Here is an 18,066-nt window from a genome sequence, read left to right as displayed (position 1 = left end):
CACCCAATGTTAGGGTTTGGGAAGCTTGTTGCACAACTTGATGGTTCACCCACTTCCCCAGAGGTAGGAATTTGAACAATTAATTCATATTTACCATCTTTCCAACAGCCACCTACCTCACTGACAACAACGATGACAGTAGATTAACAGCAATACTGGACTGCTACAGGGTGTGAAGAGCATTCCCATTAGGTTACCATAATGCTAGTTCATCACTCTTCAAGTCAACCATGATTCTCCAGATTTGCATGGTTTTACTAGGATGCCCTTTCTGATGCTCGCCCTCTCCCACTTAAACCAGATTGAGAACCGACGTTAGTATATGCCAGCTTAAATTTTACATCATTCACCTGTAATATAAAAACATAGATACTCTAAGTTACTCACTTTCTGTCAAGATGAAATTTGTCTATTAATTTTGCTTCCTCTAATGAAGGTCCACCAAGTTTGGATCTCTATGCTAAGTAGTGTTCTTGCATACTTTTTTCCCTATTGCATTCCAGCCATAAGCAACACTGTTATCCAAACTTTAGCCACGTGTATTAACAAAAATGTCCAGTGAAAATTCAAAGACTCAATTGTCATTGCAACAACTTTATCCTGATTTCTTTTTCTAACCAACAGTAAAATTTAACAAAGAAAACTGGATCTGCTGGTTCAAGTAATAGTAAAAGACATTTTTGGCAATTTAAAAACGGTTCCTTCAGTCAACATTTATTCATAACTTACACCATGAAGTGAAGTGCAATTTCATGTGAAATGGAAGGCTTGAGTGATATACAAGATGGCTGTTGTGTATGCCTGTATAACAGTTGCTTAAATTTTCAATTAGAAATATGACTTGTTTCATATATGAATTAAAGATATATAAAGGCAATATACAAATGCAAGGTGTTATAAAACGGATATTCCCACATGAGGTCATTAGTTAACTGTGAATTAACTGCTGTAAAATATCAGTGACAAGTAAATAATAATGATTGGCTCCCTGATAACTTAAGTGTCAAAAAGAATCTCACAGTTCAGGACATTCTCTCCAAGAGTTCACTAGATTGCTCCCTCAAATGAGAACATTGTCCAGGTTAGTGGACATCATCTTTAATTATCTCACAATAAAATATTCTCTTCCCTTCTTACATCACAGAGTCACACAGCATGAAAACAAACCTTTCACTCCAACTAGTCTACACCAATTATGTTCCCAAGCTAAAACTAGTCCCACCTGTTTAGCCCATTTCCCTCCAAACTCTTTCCTATTCATGCACTTATCTAAATATACTATTTTCCCTGGAGCATCGGCAGTTGAGAGGTGACCTTATAGAGGTTATGAAATCATGTGGGGCATGAATAGGGTAAATAGACAAGAGTTTTTCCCCTGGGGTGAAACCAAAGCAAAAAGTCATAGATTTAAGATGAGAGGGGAAAAGATTTAAAAAGGGACCTAAGGGGTAAATGTTTTCACAGAGGGTTGTGTGTATATATAAAGAGCTGCCAGAGGTAGTGGTGGATACTGGTACAATTATAACACTTAATAAGGCATCTGAATGGATATATGAATAGAGGGATATAGGCGAAATGCTGGCAAATGGGACTAGATTAATTTAAGTAATCTTATCAAGATGGATGAGTCAGACTAAAAGGGTCTGTTTCTATGCTGTACATCTCTACGACTCATTATTCTAACTGTATCTAATCCAACATTTGCTCTGGCAGTTCATTCTCCATTCAAGCCATTCCCTGCTTAAAAATAAGTTGCCCTTCACGTGCTTGTTAAATCTTTCTCCTCTCACCTTAAAAATACGCCTCCTGGTTTTAAGCTCCCCCACCTTACAAAAAGACCTTGGCTATTCACCTTATCTGTGGTGGTCATGATTTTATAAACCTCAATAAAAGGTCAGCCCTCAATCTCCTATACACCACTGAAAAAAAAACTCGCATTCTATTTTTATAACTCAAACCCTCCAGGCAACATCTTGGTAAATCTTTTCTGAACTTTCTCCAATTTAACAATATCCTTCCAAAAACAGGGCAACCAGAACCAACATCCCGTACAACCTCATCATGACATCTCAATTCCTATATTTAGAGGCCTGAGCAATGAGGGTAAGTGTGCTAAACACTTTAACCATCCTGTCTACTTGTGATTCAAAATTTCAAAGAAATATGTACCTGAACCCTGAAGTTTCCCGAGGGCCCTGCCATTACCCTACAGTAATTTTAACAAATTTCACCAACCATTATTTTGCCCACATTTTATAAACTAATTCTGAATTTTGTGACTCATACTCAGAACTTGATATAAATTTGTAAATTTGTCCACTTTACACTTAATTTCCATTACATGGATTGTAATGAGTTTAATAGTGGTCTCAAAACTAAAAGCAGAGGCACGGTATTCTATTACTTGAGGTTTCACTGCAAGACTTATACAAACGTGTTATCCAACCTTCAGCTAATTTCTTTTTAATTCTCAGAATTTGCCACAAATTGTATGTTGAAAAATTGTTCTGAAGTTTAATTGCACGCATTTTTAAAAATATATGGATTTCCATGTGTCTCTGTGAAGCACTTTGAAATCCTATTCTATATTATTCCAGATTGTTGAAGATCACTATTGAATAAAATTACCAAAGGAAATCAAAATTTAGAATATTCACTACTTCATTAGACTAATGGTAAGCATACACCATCTAAAATCATAATGTTTTCTTTAATCCATTGTCATATTCAAACAAATCTCTACAGGACTGGTTTGAGCAAGTAACCAGTCACAATTATAAGAATTATCTTCAAATAAGAAACTTGCATTTCTATGTCTCCAAATCATAAACTACATGAGATCTCAAGTCTTCGATATTTAAGGTTGACTTTTAATTTTGGAAATTATCTTCGAACAGCAAAAAAGAAATTGTCATGTACATTTATATTTAAAAACAAAATTAAATGTAGTTTGTAGCTAGTTTGATGGCTGGAATTGGAAAGTATCACATTGTGTCTGTTTTAATACCGATTGAATAGCATATTATATACGAATGAACGGAAGGTAAAATTGTAGATGGGCAAGCGAACACCATCCAGTTGGATATTCAACAGATCTTGCTTCTGATAAGACAATGCATCTTCCGGTTGGAAAACAACCTCACATCTTGATGAAAAGCATGAAGTCCATGCATAAATAGCAGGTCTGTCTGACAAGAGGATTAATATTTTGGTTACACATAAAGTGGAGGAAACACCAAGAGATATGGAGCCCCATCCTGTAAGCCAATCTTCCAACTAGTCCCAGCTCTATCCCTAGCACCTAATGATGAGACAAGCAATACAATATACATGTACACTGTCCCAGCAGATATATTGTTGTAATACATGACAACAATTTACCGTTACAAACTTCCAGTACTTTTCAGCCATGAATGATTTGGCCCCATGACTGAACTCATTTCACGATATTCTGAAGATCTATATGGTGACAAGATTTACATTGTATTTATTGAAATAAAAGGTAAAATATGGAGTACGTAGTAATATAGGAATTCCTTTCCAGTGTACACACTTACTGTACATCCCAAGAGTACATACACCTCTTGCAAAAAAAAACATAGTATTCAATACTTTTTCAGTCAAAAGTGAGAAGATTATAAAAAGAATGCTAAGAATGGACAGTATGGAAAGGGAACAGCTATTTTAATGCAATGACACATAAACAATTGTGAAAATCAGAACAGGTTCATCACTCCGAGCGAAATGACAACTTGTTAAAAACTTATGCTGCAGCTATTTTTAAAACATACATCAACACACTGCTTTAATCCTGTTCCCTAGCAACAAATTCTTCTCGTTTTAATTACAATGTAGTAAATTTTCTATCCCAAAGGCTTCTACTAATATCATGTTCACTATCAGTCGATCAAAAAATAATTACAACACCATCATGAAGGATAAAAGTTGTTAAATTTAACTGAATTTCTCTAAAATAAAGCAAAGTATGGTATGAAATGTTATACAAAAGTATTGAATTACTAGTTACTTTGATTAGACTCTAAACCTGCAACTCTTATACTTAAGATGTTATTCCAGCTATTTGGTTAGTCTCCAGCACACCTTATTTTAATTTTCTTTGTAATTAACACTCTGCCTCAATTAATTGAATTATAGATCATCCCCTTCACTTACTATTCAGCTGTTAACAATTCTCACACCATCTGACACTTGATTACCTGGAGAGATCTATTGTTCAACACTCCACTCACACATTTGTATGATCTTTTGATCTCTCTGCCTATAAATTCTGTGCCTGTATCTTATATTCAGTTTGTGATGAAGGGGCAGTTCTCTGAAAGCTTTCAGTCACATAACTTCTGACCTGATTCACCCCAGTCCACCGTCACATCATAGAAAGTATCATAAATCTAAAATCACTTAAAATATTTTAAAAAGTGAATATGTCTCCAGACAAAAACAGGAATTGTACTGGCTGCAACCAGTACTGTAGGCATCTATCAATATAAAATATTCTAAAAAACAATAACCATCAGAACACTGGGCTTGTAAAAAGTAGCTATGTTTAAATCCCAGTCTGAAGATGCTGCATAAAATTATATACAAAGCAAATTTTCAAGTAAGGATAAAAAGATGCAACTGAATCAGTTAAATTGCAGCATAATTCATGTTGACAATTGGTCGATACAAGGAAACAATTAAACTGTTTTGAAATGTTCTGTCATGTGATATTATTCATGTGTTAATATGAAAATTGGATATCCACACATTACAAGGTGAGAACATTATACTCAGTTTTCTGAGCAATGTGGAAATGTTTTGCCAACAGTATATGCCCGCCATATTTCCCTTAATCAGCAGCAAACTCAGTGCTTTCTTTTTTCAAATAGATTCAACTCATCCAAACTTTCACTACAGATCATCCCATTCAAAAGAAAATAAGTGATAGAATTTTTCTTTGGAAAATGGCTTCATGTTAACATACTGAGCCTCTGCTTGCAACATATATACCAGAAATGCAGCCTAAAATCAACTGACTAAACCTGAAATTCAATGTAGAAATTTGTCAAGCATTAAATTTTGAGTACGCACTGGCCACTAACCACAATTCCCATTAATGGAATGAAATACCAAAAAGCAGAATAAGCATGCACTCCCAAACTCCACAGAACAAAGCAGTTTCTAGATTGTAAATTCAGAGGGTTCCATTTATTTCAAAACATCCTTTGAACTCTCAATTATCTTGGAAAAATTTCCTAGCCAGCAGTTATTGGATTTTATTAAATTAAATATGAACACACACACACACACACACACACACACACACAAAATGGCTGCAAAGCCAATAAAACACAGAATTGCACAGTATGACAACTTGAACTGACAATACAGTTCACATGAACACAGCCATAATCACTTAAAAGATGATGGTTTAAAAGAAATCTTTATGGAATTTGAATTTAATTACATCTACTTTTACAGCTTCTACAAAATTTAACTTGAGATTGAAGAAATATCTTGGCAATAATGTTTAGTTTCAGAAATTATGATTTTCAAAAAGCCCAAATTTCAATATATTTTACTGTTTTGTGCATGTGGCAAAAACCAAAGTTAGCACATGAAATAAGCTGATAAAAAAAACTGTAACACCTCTCTGTACGAAAACTGAGTTTAATCATTATCATTACAGATTTGTAGAGTTCAAAAAAAAAGTTAAATTCATGTAACTTCTGATCATTTTGCATATGAGAACAAATTTGTTATCATATTACTGATGTTTAGGACTGGGGATTAATCAATTTTAGCCAAGAACACTTTCTCACTTTAAGCAAATCAACATATTTTTGACAAGACCTGAATCTACAGCAGTAGATCAACAACCCCCCCAATCTCTACAACTTAAAGACAAGGAGAGCAGATGCAAGGGAGAACCACCATCTGCAAGTCCACCTCCATGCTGACTTGGAACTATCACTATTCCTTCACTGTAGTTAGGTCAAAATTCTAGGACACTCTTCCAATGAGCACTGTAGGAGTACCGACATCACATAACTGCAGGCCTACATGCCATGAAATTTTTTTAAGAAGGTCATAGAACAAGGTATTTGTCCTGCCAAAACTCCATTTTTAAAGAAAGGAATTGAGTAATGGAAACAATAACAATTGCCATCAACCTTTTCCAGTCACATACAGAAGCTTGTCACAGTAGTTCTGATTAAATTCTCAAAATGCTAATGAACCTATGTATCAAATCCCAACTACAATCCAAATCAGTACCAAAAAATGGAGAGTTATCTGTTTCATTAGTATCCATTCATTTAATTGTATTGTCACCATGGATGTACAGGATACTGGATAACAACAATTGTCATGTTGCTCAAAAAAATTCCTGTGCTGAAATTAGTGAAATTCAGAGAAGCTTCTTACAAAATCGGAAGTAAACTTAAAAATGCAAGGGCAATTACAGATAGAGTATACATTTTGTCCATCCATCGATGCCCATTGACAAATACAAACATCCACGATCTCAATTTCGAGGACTTCGAAACAGTACATACCTGAAACTTCAGTGCACCATCCTCTCCACGAATCTAGCTAGAATTCTAGTAATGTTTCCAGCATTTTTCTTAATGAAAACCTACATTACAGCAGTGAAACTAACTTCTAAACCTCATACACACATAAGCCCCTTTCTAAGCTACAAGAGGTAATATTGCGGAAGTTTGTGCTCGAACTAAAAGACTGACACAGTAGAATCACTGGTTCCCAAGATAATCATGGGCGTTTGGTGATCTGGATTAGTTCTTCAAGAAACACAACGCACATTAGCACAACTTTATTTGTAAATACCAAGACCGCCTACCAACGTTACTTACAGCCTTCTTGGGCCCAAATACAGGTCTCTGACAGGTGGATGGGAACGTCAATCAAAGAACAAAGTTATGGAGACCGTGGAAGAGAACACTTAACCGAAAAGGAATTAACGATTTTATTTTCTCTCCTATCATTTCTTTTCAACAACACATCCAAAGCCGCAGTCGACGCGATACTGCGTCGATATCCTAACGATTTCCCAACTGGGAATGACATACAAGTTAAACGTAACACATTCCGTGAATTACACTTAATACAGGCATGGCCGACAGTCAAAGATGATCTCCGAAAATACGATGTGATATTCGTCAACTGAACACGCAGATAAACAAAGTGAATGAGAGAGAAAGGCAATCGGACACTTCCTTACCTTTGGAATACAAACTCTTGGGCGAATTAAGATCCAAATCCGCGCTGAGAAGCGAGATGAAATCAGAGGGCATCACCTGGAGAAGGGAGGAAGAGTCAGGACCCCTCCGACGAAATAGATTCAGTTAAAACTATTCTCCGTTACCATTTAATTATTAATCCCGCTTTAAGTGAACAAGACCTTCGTTCAGATTCCCCTCTCTCCTCAAGGTGAAGAAACGTCTGGAAATTCAAGATAAAACTAGAAGCCAGGCATGCAAATGAACTGCGTGTTTCTAGCTAAAATGGCTGCATTTGGTCTCCAGTAAAGGAAAAGTGTTGGTTCTGCTCTCTGTAATCCTGCCATACAAACCGCATGAGGCTTCCACTCTCCGCTCGTTTTAATCATCGGCTCCAACCGACGTGAGCTCGAGCCGCCGCCGCCGCGCGCTCACGTCACCGGCCGGCGCACGCGCACCAGCTCCGAGGCGGCTGGAAGGTGGGGTGCAGTCAACGGAGCAGGAAAGAGAGATGTTACGCATGCTAGAAATCTCAAATTTTTTTTTAAAGTTCTTCTTGAACTGCAGATCTCCCGAGTATTTCCAGCACTTTCATTCGTTTTAAGCATTATGCCCTCCCTTTTGTGAAGCTGATGAGTCACCCTTAAAATATCTGCCCTCCATTGATTTTTCTTCATGTTTAGTGTCAAAATGCACCAAGGACAATTTGTTTTCGTTTGTTGTCAATAAATAAACTTTCAGCAATGGTCAACAAGAGCCACAGTTGATGTTGGATGAAATACTGAATTAATGGATCAGTACCCTCAAGGAAGAAATAGATTTCTCACAGTCAACATGGTCCAAATAGACAAGGATCAAGAAATAATATTTGACTAAATGTTCAAGCAGTTGCAGTGAAAGTGTTTTTATTCCTTCGTGGAACATGTACGTCCCTGGTTGGACCAGCGTTTATTGTCCATCCCTAGTTGCCTTTGAGAAAGTTGATACTCACAACTTCTTGAAATTAATATTTTTGTTGAAGCAATACTTCTTTAAAATCACACCTCAGACATTTTGTCATGTCCTATCCATTTCATTTCTTTCAAATCAGCTCTTCTTGCGAGTCCATCCCCTTTGCCCAATCAGCCCTTCACAGATTTCTATGGTGTAGTTCACCATTTGCAAGCCAGTCCTATGCTTTCTCAGGCAGTAATGACAGTGAAATTCCAATGATTGAAGCCAAAGAGCAGCAATAGCAAGAAGCAGAAATCAAGATAGAGAAGCAGGAGCACAGGAAAGGAGGCTAGGGAGCTGAATCAGTATGCCAGTAAAATGGGTTCCAAAGTTTCCTTAAGATTTATCTTGGTACTCCCCAAATTCACCAAGATGTTACTCTTTGATAACGTATCTCCAGCAACATGACACTTAATTCGTCTCTTATCTGCCTTCTGCAGGGACCAGTCTTAGTCCACTCTTCCTGCATTCCCAACAGCACCCCAATCCACAGCCTGCCATTTACCTCCTCCCTCCTCTGTCTCCAAGGGCCCAAGTGTACCTTCCAGGTGAAGCAACACTTTATCTGCACTTCACATAATTTAGTCTACTACATTTGCTACTCACAGTGTGATCTCTATATTGGGGAAATGAAGCATAGACTGGGTGATGGCTTCGCAGAACATCTACATTCTACCCACAGCAAAGACCCTGAGCTTTTGGTTGCTTACCATTTTAAAACCCTGTTCCCTGGCTATCATCTCTGTCTCAGGCTTGCTGCAGTGTTCCAGTGAAGCTCAGTCCAAGCTGGAAGAACACCTCATTTTACATTGGGGATGATGCAGACCTCTGGGCTTCATCTCAAGTTCAATAATTTTAGGGTCTGAATTTCCCCAAATCCTAACCCCCTATCCCACACACTCGGCTTTGTTATCACAGTTTGTCATTACACACTGTGTAATTCAGTCCAAAGATGTGCGGGTCAGGTGAATTGGCCAAGCTAAATTGCCCGTAGTGTTAGGTAAGGGGTAAATGTAGGGGTATGGGTGGGTTGCGCTTCGGCGGGTCGGTGTGGACTTGTTGGGCCGAAGGGCCTGTTTCCCCACTGTAAGTCTAATCTACTACCTATTGTTAGCCACTAACAGCTTTCATTAACAGCTATTCTTCCTTCGAGCCAGATTGTTATCCACTCCTTTGTCCAACTGTTATTCTCTCCCTTTGGGCTCTATCCCCACCCATTGTTTACTCCTTACCCTGTGCCCCCTACTGTATCTTCTGCAGATAAACCAACATTTTCCTGATTTGGCGATTCCGCTGTTGGAATTGGGTGTACAGAGTTAAAAATCATACAACACTAGGTCATAGTCCAACAGATTTATTCAGAAGTACTGCTCATTCATCAGGTGGTTGTGGAGTATAAGATCATAAGACACAGAACTTATTGCAAAAGTTTACAGTGTGATGTAACGGAAATGATATATTGAAAAGATCTGGATTGTTTGTTAAATCTCTCATCTTTTAGAATGAACATTTTTATTTCAGTTCTTTCATATGTAAATTGCAGAACTTTTTCAAAAGTTACATTCTCAAGTGAATTCAACAATTGGTGTCATGTCAGCCAGATAATGCATTCAAGGTGTGAGCTGCCCTATGTGAGTGGTCAGACTGATTCTCATCTAAAAAATGGATTTACAGAATCTTACATGGATTCATCACATGGCTACCACTTTTATGCGTGGTGACACCTCCCACCATGTATATGGCAGGTACTCATGCGACTCAGCCAATGTGTCTGTCTCATACACAGCAGGCAAGGATGCCCTGAGGCATGGTACATTGGAGAGACCAAGCAGAGGCTATGGCAACGGATGAATGGACACCACATAATGGGTGGCACGGTGTCACAGTGCTAGAGACCTGGGTTCAATTCCCGCCTCAGGCAAATGTCTGTGTGGAGTTTGCACATTCTCCCTGTGTCTGCGTGGGTTTCCGTGGGTTCTCCAGTTTCCTCCCACAGTCCAAAAATGTGCAGGTTATGTGCATTGGCCATGCTAAATTGCCTATAGTCTTTAGATTAGATTACTTACAGCGTGGAAAAAGGCCCTTTAGCCCAACAAGTCCACACCTACCCGCCGAAGCGCAACCCACCCAGACCCATTCCCCTACACCTAACACTACGGGCAATTTAGCACGGCCAATTCACCTAAACTGCACATTTTTGGACTGTGGGAGGAAACCAGACCACCTGGAGGAAACCCACGCAGACACGGGGAGAATGTGCAAACTCCACACAGACAGTCGCCTGAGGTGGGAATTGAACCCGGGTCTCTAGCGCTGTGAGGCAGCAGTGCTAACCATTGTGCCACCGTGCCGCCCACTAAATTGCCCGTAGTGTTAGGTGAAGGGGTAAATGTAGGGTAATGGGTCTGGGTGGGTTGCTCTTTGGAGGGTCAGTGGGGACTTGTTGGGCCGAAGGGCCTGTTTCCACACTGTATGTAATCTAATCTAATCTAATCATAACAATCAACAGACAGGAATGTTTCCTCCCAGTCGGAGAAGACTTCAGTGGTCTGGGACATTCGACCTCGGACCTTCGGGTGACCGTCCTCCAAGTCAGACTTCAGGACAGGCAACAACGAAAAGAGGCTGAGCAAGTTCAGTACCCATTGGGATGGCCTCAACCGGGACCTTGACTCCATGTCACACTACAAGTGACCCCATTGCACTATACACACACACTCCTACAGACCCATACACTCACACAGGCCCTCTCTCACAAACTCACACATACACTCCCACAAGCACCCTCTCACAAACTTTTACCTCTTTACACTCATACTTGCACACAGACTCTCATAAATTTCCCCCCCTCAACAACATGCACTTGCACGCGCACGCACACACACACACATACACACACAGTGGGTAAAATCAGTCTGGCCATTGTGGCACAGACAGTCTCACACAGGACAGCTCACACCTTAAATGCATTATCTGGGCTGACATGACACCAATTGTTAAAGTTCACCCGAGAATGTAACTTTTCAAAACATTCTGCGATTTACATATTAAAGAACTAAAACCAACATGTTCATTCTAAAAGATGAGAGACTTAAACAATCCAAGTCTTTTTCAATATACAATTTCAGTTGCATCACATTGTAAACATTTGCTATAAGTTCTGTCTTACAATCTTATACTCGACAACCACCTGATGAAGGAGTAGCACTCCAAAAGTTAGTGCTTCCAAATAAACCTGTTAGACTATAACTTGGTGTTGTGTGATTTTTAACAACATTTTCCTAGCTACCATCAGTTCTGAGAAAGGGCCACTGGGCCCAAAACTCTGATTTCTCTTACAGATGCTGCCAGACCTGCTGAGCTTTTCAGCAACTTCTGGTTTTGTTTCTGATTTACAGCATCCATAATTAGATTAGATTAGATTAGATTCTCTACAGTGTGTAAACAGATTTTTATTGACACAAATGGTGGACCAGTTTATGGTGCATATAGATGACACTCAGCATAATTTTTTCCAACACATGTCTCAATTCTTCCACTGCCTTTGTGTTATTGGCCTGTAAATCGGACCATCCAGTATTGGATGATCTGTGTGTCCTTTGATTCAGTAAAGGGATTGCCAAAGTTATCATTCTTAGCCCCAGACGAAAGTCCAGCTTCTTCTGACCCTGAATATTACCACCGAAAATTTTCCAGGTTGAGAAATAAATTACGTCAATGATACCACACAAGCATAAAGATCACAGTATATGCTGTGCAGTGCTGGCTGGCAGCTGCTCAGTGCTGCTGTATTTGGAATGGAACTCAATGGTTCATCTGAACATCTTGAATGAATACAATTATGATGTCAGGATGATAGAATATTAGAACATAGAAGGATGCCTTTTGGTCCATCGTGTTCAAGGACAACTCAGCTAGTCCTGGATTTTTTTTTCTATTCAGCTTATTGTCCAATTCCTTTTTAAAAACCATGACAGAATCTGCCTCTATCTTAGCCTATGGTTCTTCAGTCCAGACATTGATCACTCACTGCATTAAAAAACTAATCCTCATATTGGCTTTGGTTCTGTTGCCATTCATCTTAGACTGGTGTGCTCTGGTTCTTGTTCTTTTTGCCTCTAAGAACCTGTTTCTCCCAATCTGCTCTGTCCAATCCATTCATGATTTTAAATAAATCAGCTCAAATTACCAAATCTATTTTCAATTTCTTCTCTTAAGAAGAACAACCCTAACTTCTGTCAATGTAATTAAGCAGCTGCTGCTGGAAGCATTCTTATAATTGTTACAAGTTTAATAGAATTCCTGTTTAACCTCTTATCAAGTTACAATAACTTGATTCAGAATGGCATTTTGTTAATATTGGCCTCAAGATCCATGAACTAGGCACCAGCTGTCAGAAGTTTTCCTTTTCCCCACAGCAAGCAAAGTAAATCTGTCCAGTCAAACATGTAGGAAGCTATTTTACAGATAGTTTAATGCAAATTATAACGTGGCAATTCAACTTTAAAATTACATGCAATCTTATTGGAATTCAGTTACATATATGTGAAGATTATATGAAAATTCCAATAATTTTAAAAAATAGAATATAATGTCTTTGCCTCAACCTGGAAGAAAAAATCCAAATACCAGGATCTCAGTAAATCTGTCAATATGTTGTGGTCTGCATGTGTTACTTCTTACTTCATTCCTACCTTAATTTGGTGATTTTCTTTACAGCAAAGATAGCTGAGAATCTATTTAATAGAATATATGGGATCTTGGTTTTATAAACAGCATGTCAATAGGAGCATCTGCTGGGTTTTGTTTTGATAGGGAGAGATAGAGTATTCTTTAATACAGGTATTGTAGCCTTTTGTTTGTAGTTGTAACTTCAACTCACAACCCAGACAGATTGATGTATGAGGGTTAGGAAAAACAACTTTCCACAATTGTCATTTTGCTGTCACAATTTCACCTTTTGTGTACAATCATTGCCTTTAACTTGCTAACACAATTAGCTTTTAGTACTTATTTGCCGAAACCATGATGCAGTGTGGTTCTCCATGCGTTAGCTTATGTAGCATATACCATGAAACTTCAGTTCTTTTTCAACCAGCTATTTTGAAATTTATTGACAACACTATCAATTTACAAGGCTACAATATCATGCATTTGCACATATAGTCTGTGTTCAATGCTTAATGATGTAACAGAATATTACTCATTGACAACACCAACTTCATTACACAGAAAAACCATTGGCAAGCCAAATTACACATGACTAAAGACAACCCAGGTACCTTTATACCAAAGCATGTAAATACCATGTAAATGTCTAAAAAGCATGTAAAGGCCTGTCTACATTATAATACGCATTGAACTTAAAGACCTCAATGTGGTGAGACCATGACACGGAAACCATCAGAACAGGGATGGTCCATTTTTCAAGTGACTCAACAAACTGGTTTGCTAGATGGCAAAAAGCAAATCTACTACCCCAACCTGATCACATTTTAATCTTTGCTGTTGATGGAAACAGCATCAATGGAGGTACTGTTTGAGCTTCAGGGATTGTTTATTCCTGCATAATCATAGAACTGGTATGATGCTGAAAGAAATCACTCAGCCCATTGTGACCACACTGATTTAGTGCTATTCTCCAGACATTTCCCATAAATCTACCCATTGATTTATTATAAAAACAATCAACTGGCATCAGAATACATTCTCAGCCATCTTTGCTGTAAAGAAAATCACCAAATTAAGGTAGGAATGAAGTAAGAAGTAACGCATGCAGACCACAACATATTGACAGCCTTATTAAAGTCAATAAACCGTCTCCATAAGAAGCCTATTGGGCACCACTCAAACTTAATGAGGTCCTGAAAGGTCTTTTCTATGCCCATTGAAAGTTTAAATTTTGAAAGAACCCAAAACAGACCTGATAGTCCAGCAAATATGGTTCAACCACTCATGTAAATTAATTTACAAGACACACAAATCTGTGGAAAGCCAGAAGGCAGGACTCATACCAAAGAACAATCTGGGATGGATGTTAATAGTCTAACAAGACTTATCATTCTGTATAAAGCAATAGGGACTGATGAATCCATGTGCAGTAACTGGCCTGACATTAGGTCCTTTGACTGGTCCACCTGTAGGCAATTGCACTTCACAGGAGGCAATATATCCTCATAGGAGCTAATGTACACCTATGCCTACGAGAAAACATATGGCAAATCATTTATTTATGAATTACCTACAATGTTTCATGAAAATAACAGAGGAATATGGTGAAATAGGACAAATTCTAATGAGATAATTGGGACATTGGGAATAGATGCCCACTGTACTTTTACTTTCATCAAAGTGCAGCCATAAAATTAAACCCTGAAACAGGTTCAGCTGGCAGCACAGAGGCTCAGTGGTTAGAACTGCTGCCTCACAGCGTTTAGATGAGAGTGGTTCTGGAAAAGCACAACATGTCAGACAGCATTTGAGGAGCAGGAAAATCAACATTTTGGGCAAAAGCCCTTCCTCAGGAATGGAGGCAGGGAGCCTCCAGGGTGGAGAGATAAGAGTGGGGGAGGGGAGGGGCTGGGGTGAAGTCGGTGGGTTTATAAAAATGTCAGTGTCAAGTTGGTCGTCATTAATGGAGAGGTCCAGGGAGAGGAGGGAGGTGTCAGAGATGGTCCAGGTAATTTTAAGGTCGGGATGGAATGTGTTGGTGAAGTTGATGAACTACTCAACTTCCTTGCGGGAGCATGAGGTGGCGCCAATGCAGTCATCAATGTAGTGGAGGAAGAGGTGGGGAGTGGTGCCAGTGTAACTACAGAAGATGGACTGTTCTTCATAGCCAAGAAAGAGACAGGCATAGCTGGGGCCCATGTGGGTGCCCATGGCTACCCTTTTGGTCTGGAGGAAGTGGGAGGATTCGAAGGAGAAACTGTTAAGGGTGAGGACCAGTTCAGCCAAAAGAATGAGAGTGTCAGTGGAAGGGTACTGTTGGGAACGTCAGGAGAGGAAGAAACAGAGGGCTTGGAGGCACGTCATGGGGATGGAGGTGTAGAGGGATTTAATGTCCATGGTGAAGATGAGGCATTGGGGGCTGGGAAAACGGAAGTCTTGGAGGAGATGGAGGACATGGGTGGTGTCTCAAACATATGTGGGGATTCCTGGAAGGGGTGGGGGGGGGTAGGACAGTATTGAGGTAGGTTGAGATGAGTTCGGTGGGGCAGGAGCAGGCTGAGACAATGGGTCGGCCAGGGTGGTCAGGCTTGTGGATCTTGGGAAGGAGGTAGATTCGGGTGGCGTGGGGTTCCTGGACTATGAGGTTGGAAGCTGTGGGTGGGAGATCTCCTGAGTTGATGAGGTTCTGTATGGTCTGAGAGATGCTGGTTTGACTCCCACAGCTACCTGGATTACACCTCTTCCAACCCTACCACCTGCAAAAATGTCATCCCGTATTCCTAATTCCTCCGCCGTATCTGCTCCCAGGAGGACCAGTTCCACTACAGATAACATCAGGTAGCCTCATTCTTTAGAGATCACAATTTCCCTTCTCAGGTGGTTGAAGATGGCCTCCAATGCATCTCATCAACATTCCGCACCTCCACTCTCAAACCCACCACTCCAACTGTAACAAGGACATAATCCCCCTGGTCCTCACTTTCCACCCTACCAACCTTCGCATTAACCGCATCATCTGCCGACATTTCCGCCACCTCCAAATGAACCACACCACTAGAGATATATTTCCCTCCCCACCCCTTTCCGCTTTCCACAAAGACCGTTCCCTCCATGACTACCTGGTCAGGTCCACACCCCCCAACAATCCACCCTCCCGTCCTGGTACCCTCTCCTGCGACGACAGGAATTGCAAAACCTGTGCCCACACCTCCTCCCTCACCACCAACCAAGGCCCCAAAGGAGCCTTCCACATCCATCAACGTTTCACCTGCACATCCACCAATGTCATATATTGTATCTGTCGCTTCCAATGCAGTTTCCTCTACATTGGGGAGATTGGACAGCTCCTCGCAGAGCGCTTCAGGGAACATCTCTGGGACACCAACACCAATCAACCCCACCACCCCATGGCCCAACATTTCAAATCCCCCCCCCCACTCTGCCGAGGACATGCAGATCCTGGGCCTCCTCCACCACCGCTCCCTCACCACCCAAAGCCTGGAGGAAGAATGCCTCATTTTTGCCTCGGAGCATCAATGGGGCCTTCAACCGTTTCCTCATTTCCCCTCCCCCACCTTACCTCAGTACTATCCTTACCAGCTCAGTCCTCATGATCTGCCCTACCTGCCCATCTCCCTTCCCACCTATCCTCTTCACCCTCCTCTCTGACCTATCACCTCCATCCCCACCCCCATTCACCTATTGTACACTTTGCTACCTTCTCCCCAGACCCACTCCCCCACCTATCTCTCCACCCTGGAGGCTCCCTGCCTCCATTCCTGATGAAGGGCTTTCGCCCGAAACGTCAATTTTCCTGCTCCTCGGATACTGCCTGACCTGCTGCGCCTTTCCAGTACCACTCTGATCTAAACTCTGGTTTCCAACATCTGCAGTCCTCAGTTTTGACTTGCTGCCTCACAGTACCAAGATTCCTTGTTCGATTCCAGTCTCAAGCGACTGTCTGTGTGGAGTTTGCTCATTCTCCCCATGTCTGCGTAGGTTTCCTCAGGATGCTCTGGTTTCCTCCCACAGTCCAAAAATGTGCAGGTTAGGTGAATTGGCCATGCTAAATTGTCCATAGTGTTAGGTGCATTAGTCAGAGGGAAATGGGTCTGGGTGGGTCACTCTTCGGAGGATTGGTGTGGACTGGTTGCGTCGAAGGGCCTGTTTCCACACTGTAGGGAATATAATCTAATGTATAAAATAGTCAGGATAAATTCCTACAAGTCCAGAGAATTATTGAGGGTAAAAACAATGACTGCAGATGCCGGAAACCAGATTCTGGATTAGTGGTGCTGGAAAAACACAGCAGTTCAGGCAGCATCCGAGGAGTAGTAAAATCGATGTTTCGGGCAAAAGCCCTTAATTGCTTTTGCCCGAAACGTCGATTTTACTGCTCCTCGGATGCTGTCTGAACTGCTGTGCTTTTCCAGCACCACTAATCCAGAACATAGAATTATTGAGAATGCACATGGTCTCATGAACATAGAAAGAGTGACAGAAATAAAATACAGGCCAACACACTCAATAATCAACAAAATTCAATAGTAATTAAACCTAACCATAATAATTTTCAAAGAATGCCTCCTTGGCTTCAACCTGTAAATCAGGGCACAAGAGGCATTAGACAGAATATATAGATTACAGCATCCCGGCAAATATAATCCCAACAATAGATAAACCACAAAGGGAATGACAGCATTATAATCTGTATGAGAATGATTTCATAATACAATAAAGTTATGACAGAAATGCCATATAGCTAAATCAGGAACCCTAAACAGGAGAAAAATAAGAGAGACATGGGGTCAGATCAATCACTCAGCTGCCCATAGAACCCCATCACAGAACCTTCCTGAAGAAATTTCCAAAAGGGTAAATATAGTAAATAAGGGAGCTACATTCAGAAATCAACAATACTAGTGATGAGAGTAAGAAGAAACATTCCCCTGATCAGATGTTTATATGGGGAACCAAAGATAATATATTCAGTGACCCAACCAGAGGTTTGCTGTCACATAGAATTTCTTTAACTTGAAAGACTCTTGGTGCCATTCAGTCTCACATTCTTCTTGCTGCTGCCAAAAGGCAACACTGTTTTTCATGGTTCAATAGTATAGACAGCACTTGATTTTCAAGCTGTAAAACTCTCCTGGTATCC

The 18,066-nt window shown here is 40.3% G+C and overlaps 1 protein-coding gene across 3 annotated transcripts in view; it reads right to left on the bottom strand.

Annotated features, from left to right (window-relative positions):
* Nucleotides 1-7,679, bottom strand: part of nfat5b (nuclear factor of activated T cells 5b) — a 240,308-nt gene extending 232,629 nt beyond the window's left edge. For all 3 annotated transcript variants that reach the window (XM_060838016.1, XM_060838013.1, XM_060838014.1), the window contains exons 1-2: nucleotides 7,595-7,679; nucleotides 7,244-7,319 (exon numbers count right to left, since the gene is read on the bottom strand). In XM_060838016.1, coding sequence (XP_060693999.1) covers nucleotides 7,244-7,319; nucleotides 7,595-7,630 — 112 coding nt within the window. In that variant the 5' untranslated portion in view covers nucleotides 7,631-7,679. The remainder of the gene's footprint in view (nucleotides 1-7,243; nucleotides 7,320-7,594) is intronic.
* Nucleotides 7,680-18,066: the final 10,387 nt, after the last annotated feature.

The sequence above is a fragment of the Hemiscyllium ocellatum genome, chromosome 17 (assembly GCF_020745735.1).
Source record: "Hemiscyllium ocellatum isolate sHemOce1 chromosome 17, sHemOce1.pat.X.cur, whole genome shotgun sequence".
Lineage (NCBI taxonomy): Eukaryota > Metazoa > Chordata > Chondrichthyes > Orectolobiformes > Hemiscylliidae > Hemiscyllium > Hemiscyllium ocellatum.
This window is presented reverse-complemented; position numbering and strand designations above follow the sequence as displayed.